At 38.8% G+C, this 5,629-nt stretch overlaps 1 protein-coding gene across 1 annotated transcript in view; it reads left to right on the forward strand.

The window, feature by feature from the left end:
* Window positions 1-5,629, forward strand: part of camk2d1 (calcium/calmodulin-dependent protein kinase (CaM kinase) II delta 1) — a 104,354-nt gene that overhangs the window by 78,284 nt on the left and 20,441 nt on the right. The window contains exons 9-12 of the mRNA XM_020594854.1: window positions 1,381-1,475; window positions 2,865-2,987; window positions 3,101-3,184; window positions 3,380-3,422. Of these exons, the coding sequence (XP_020450510.1) occupies window positions 1,381-1,475; window positions 2,865-2,987; window positions 3,101-3,184; window positions 3,380-3,422 (345 nt within the window). The remainder of the gene's footprint in view (window positions 1-1,380; window positions 1,476-2,864; window positions 2,988-3,100; window positions 3,185-3,379; window positions 3,423-5,629) is intronic.

Genomic DNA, 5,629 nt, shown 5'->3' on the forward strand with positions numbered 1-5,629 from the left:
TAAATACATTTTCATTTTTTTTTTTAAGATTTTACATAGGATTTTCTGACACTGGAGAAACTGCAACAAGAAAACAATAGCACGTTTTCTTACATATTTAGTGTTTCATGTATCAGTTTAAGGAAGATTACAGCCTCCTCGTCGCTCCACTCAGCTCTGACAGTTTAGCATCTTGAGTGGGAGTTTATGTACACCATTTACTCACCAAATTTGTTTCCACTGAATGTGGCTTTTAGCTCTACAGCTACTTTAAATCAGCTTCAAATTTGAGTTCATGTTGAAATTTTTGTTCGTGTCTTTAGGTTTTTATGCATTAATTGCTGTTGCTAGGCATCATTTTTGGAGCTTTAGACAGAACCAGGTTTCTGTTTCCCTCAGTTTTCAGTTTTATGCTGAGCTAGGTTAATCATTTCATGCTTTAGGTTTTTCAGGATTGTGTTTGTTTTTGTTTTTTTTTGTGGTAAAACACACCTAGCAGCCTTTATATACAGTTTTTCAGCCTGTTGTGTGAAATCCATATTGTTATTCAGTGTTTGCTACTGCAGTACAAGGTATGGCCAACTACACTTGTACTTTGTATTTTACATGTAATTACATATACATGTGCAGTCAGCATGTAGAACTTTGCATAAAAATTCAAGCCTCAGTATAAAGACCATTTACTTTTCACCCATCACAAGCGTTAGTGGGATGTAAAATATGATTGAGCCAGCGTAAATCACATGTAAAAAACTAAGTACTGATAAAGTATAAATTGGTTTAGAAGCCTTCATGGAAAGTCAAATCGCAACACTTGACTGCAAATGATACACAATGTACTTTTAATGTTTCATTCAGTATGCTCTGTGTGTGGGTGTGCTGCTCTCCAGTTCGGTTACCACAGTAAAGGACAGAGGGCTCCAACCTCTTCAATTAATCATTGCAGACTCTCATTACACACACTCCTGATGGGCCAGGCCACCTGGACCTCAGATATCAAACACACACACCGTCTAAAGCCACACTTGCACTCCTTGCCATGCACACCTGTGCTGGCAGACTGAGCCCACAGGAACAATAGCCAGTGTTGTGTTTGTGGTCAGACCATCTCATCGTCACATAGAGGGCCTTTCATCTTTTCCTGGCAACTGGCCAGCCAATCAAAAAACCCACCTTCCTGGGTAACACCTAATCTAATACAGGCACATAGTGTGTATCTGTTACCACACTGGTCTTTACTTACACTATGTATTTTTTATCTGCATCTATATTTCTTTGTTTCTCACTTTATAGAGTGTTGCTCCAAACGTATGATTTTGATAATTGAGCCATTAACATTTTTTGTTCCTAGAGTGTGTGCTTGGAAATTTGTTAATTATTAAGTGAGCTGTGTGTTTGTAGGTGTTATCCTTTACATTCTCCTGGTGGGATACCCTCCATTCTGGGATGAAGACCAGCACAGACTATACCAGCAGATTAAAGCTGGAGCTTATGATGTGAGTTTGACAGTCGGGCTCTCTCTGTATCTCTCTTCCTCTGTCTTTTTGTAATGTTAAGAGAGCATTAAGTCACTGAGTCTGAGGACAACTAATGAAATACATTTTTAAATTTACCCTAAGTCATTTTAAAAACTAGGTGGTTGTGAGGTCTCCCTCTTATAACTTTGTTGTCAGACATTTTTAATACCACCCTGTGTTGCCTCTCCTGTTAAATTTCTGTCATATCTCTACGAAAAGCGTACCATAGCAGACAGGCTGTAGCTCTGTAAACAGCATCTGTTGTCTATTCTCCACTGTACAACCAGCCAGATGGGTGGGTTAGAGGAGTGAGAAAGGGAGATGGATAGAAATGCTATATATCAGAAAAGTAAATCTTTTATGGTCCAGTACACTGGACCTAAAGCTTGAAATTGCTTAAGAACTGAAGGTCAGATATCACATTAAATCAAAGGTACTGGTAATGTACCAGCTTTGTCCATTCTCAGAAGTGATGGATGGTGGAACATGATGGCAAGAATTCATATATGTGTTATTGTGTTATCAGGAGGCATTGGCCATATAGTAACTTGTCACAAACACAGCCACCGGTGCCCAGTGGCGTTTCTGACCCCTAGCAGTGCTATGAGGCAATAATTTGATGAGTGGATCCCCATCTTGTTTGTATCTCATATGCACACAAGGACAAACATGCACTGACCTGTACACACAGTACACACTTCTGCCAATACTGTGAGAATATTCCACTAATTTACAGTTGGTGTTTGTAACCAAGAAAATTAGCAGTGCACCAGTGAAAGGCAGGGAAGACTGCATGTTTGTCAGGCCTCAAGCATACAAACATTGTTTTTGCTAAGAAATTCTCAATGTAAACAGAACTTTGGTTGGAAGATACTTCATAAGGCTACCTTTAATCTGGGGTATACATTTTTTCCCTGTTTTTCCCCGTTTGACTGTTGTTGCAAATGCACAATACACCAATCTTTAAAGAAGGAGCTTTGCATCTAATTATAGAAAAGTCCCCTAAATTTAGGTCAGGACATATTAAAGTAAGCTGGCCTAAAATCTGACCGCTTGATATAAACTTTCAGTACTTGAAACTGTTTAAAATGTGATACTGCATGACACATTTTTGTTGGCAGTGCAAAAGCTTTGAGGCTCAATAACTAACAATGGATTGTTGGCTGTTCAAAGATACACTGACCTTTAAAGAGAGAAATCACCTCAGCCTCATTGTTTCTGCACAAGTGAAGGAAATGAAATAGTGTGCATGGCAGTAAGCAAAAAGAGTTAGAACTTCTTAATGCACATTAATCTTGCGCATTCATAGTTCAAGTAGATGCATATTAAGCACTCTGAATGGTTTCTGTGATGCCGTTCTTTTAACAGTTCCCTTCTCCAGAATGGGACACAGTGACTCCAGAGGCAAAAGACCTGATCAACAAGATGCTGACCATTAATCCAGCCAAGAGAGTCACTGCCACAGACGCACTCAAACACCCCTGGATCTGCGTACGTGTCACATATACACTTTCACAAACACTTTTTCAACCATTTTAAGCGCAGTCAAGGCATGTCTATGAACACACCCTAAAACACTGCACACCGTCTCCTTGTGTTCACAGCAACGGTCCACTGTGGCTTCCATGATGCACAGACAAGAGACTGTGGAGTGCCTGAAGAAATTCAATGCTAGGAGGAAACTCAAGGTGAGTGACAACAGTAGCTCCTATACAAGATGGGAGAAAGTCCCCAAAATGATGGTTCAATTTGCTGCACTAAAGTTAGGGGAGAAATTAAAATATTTGGTCTTAGTCATAAGAACCAGAATATCCAGTCATTAACCTTTCAGCCTGTATACACATGGTAGTCTGTTCCTTTCTGTCTCCATTCCTCTCCCCCAGGGTGCTATCCTGACTACTATGCTCGCCACACGCAACTTCTCAGGTAGGACTGACCCGGTTCTAATGTAGTTTGACAATTAGTTCTCCCATTTATTCCCAGTCCTGCTTAAAGTATTGATCCCTTAAAGACAGTCCCTCATGTTTCAGTCAATAATACCATCACTGATGACAGTTTTTCCTTAACTCTCTTTATTTTGTGTTTGGCTGTTGTTTAAAATGCTGCTTTTTAGAGTGCAGCTGTTGTTCAAATGCCATCGACTGGCCTTTAGAGTCCACTGAGCTCCATCTGTCCTCTGTTTTAGCTGCTATCAACAGAGACTAAATGATCATAAAGATCAATAAAGTCCCATCTTCAGGTCCCTTTAAAGGTCAAACACTCAAATGTATAGCATTATTGACTCTATCTCATTGACAAATCACAGCAAAGCTTACTTTTTCATTTACCTTAGAGAAAGCATAAATAAAATGACATTTTTCAGTATTACATCAGTAGCAGTGTAAAAATGCCTTACTTGTGTTTTTCTTCCTTCCTCCTATGTGGTAACTCGTGTAAGGTAAGAGTCCTTGCTGTTGACACTTGTCCAGTGTCAAATCACAAGGCAGGTTTGATTATGAGGCATGCTTTGTCTACTAAAGCATCAGAATAGGGCTTTCAGCTGGCACAGTGTATCTGTCGGTGGCCATATTGGGGGATAGCACTTATATTTCAAAATTATAACATTTCTGAAATGCTTACAAGATATGCAAATGATCAGAAGGTGGTTGTATGCAAGTATACAGACATTTAGTACACCTGTATAAATCATTATACAGATGTTATCTGTTTATATATATGTATATAAACAGATAACAGCTGTATAATGGTTTTTACAAATGTGTGTGTATATAAAAAAAAAGTTCTTATTATACAGATAACACCTGCATGATAAACAGTGTAGGTATGTTTAGATATTTGTTAAATGTGGATGCGTATTTGTTACCCACAACAGTTAGTAATTATAGATTACATCACATTCACCAGATTTGCATATCTCAGTTGAATAAAACAAAACGAACTTGTGTTTAAACTGATTTTGAACAGTTTCGGTCTCATAAGTCTGTCATACTTAGTGAAATATTAGTCCCGCTGTCCTGTTAAATCTTAATGTTGTGATCATATAGAAAAAAAAAAGTTCTTTTGATTTATGCCTGCTTTACTGGCCACACTTTGTCCAAATTGAAGTCACAGGTTTTCATTTATCAACAGTTATAAAAACCAGCAGTGAAAAATTCAGTGCACTTTTGGTAGTTTATGACTGTGTAACAAGCATCTGGTCAACTGTCACTAATGGGTCAAATAACATTATGTTGAAAATGTCCCATTTTAAAGCCCCTTGTGTGTTTTAAACTTGTGATTTTGGTGATTCATAGTGAAAGAATCAACAATGACAAAAACAAAACCGGTTTCTCTAGAATACTTTGAATGAGGTTTTAATCAGAATTCTACACATAGTGGTTTAAGCTGGTTTTGGCTACACATGAGCCAACTCCACCTAATGAGATCAGAGCTGTACAGACTGGATATTATGGTGTGTGTCATTGTTAAATTACTCCTAAAAAGGTCTTCCAATATGGCTGCTAAAAGATATTTGATGTCACTGCAACGCCTCTGTCAGGTACTAAACATGCACATGTCTCTAGTTTGACAATTCACTCCTGCAAATAAAACCCTTCACCCTTGAAGAGGATGCACCAAACCCCTGTTCTGCTGTCACTAACAGCCATCTCTACCCTCTCTCTGACTGTCTGCATGTTGACTGAAGAGCAGGTGGTCATTCATTGGCCACCTAACTTGTGGAATCAATCACCACTCGTGATTTCAGCTCAAATTTTTTTCCAAATCTAGGGTGTTCTGTAGCATGATTTAGATAAAACATACTTAAGTGCCTGGGTGAAAGTGGGCAGAGAAATAAAGAAAGCTAAAGAGCTCTGTTCCCTGGACACTGTGGCTCTGACTACTGCTGCCACTGTCTCCTACAGTCTTGTCAGATGAATCTAATTGCATGTTCCAGACTAATGATTCACTAAGTTTTATTTCATCTCCTGACTTAATTTGCATTTTTCCCTTCTGTTTCCAATTCTAGCAGAGCCCACTGTGAGGTTGCTAGTAATTGGCCAGCCTTGAATTGACAGTATGTCCTTGCTTGTGTGTATGTGGTGTGTGTATTCCATCTGGCCACTGATTTCCTTGTATTGTTATCTTTTTCTCTG

Source organism: Monopterus albus, unplaced genomic scaffold (assembly GCF_001952655.1).
Source record: "Monopterus albus unplaced genomic scaffold, M_albus_1.0 scaffold25.1, whole genome shotgun sequence".
In the NCBI taxonomy this organism is placed as follows: Eukaryota; Metazoa; Chordata; class Actinopteri; order Synbranchiformes; family Synbranchidae; genus Monopterus; species Monopterus albus.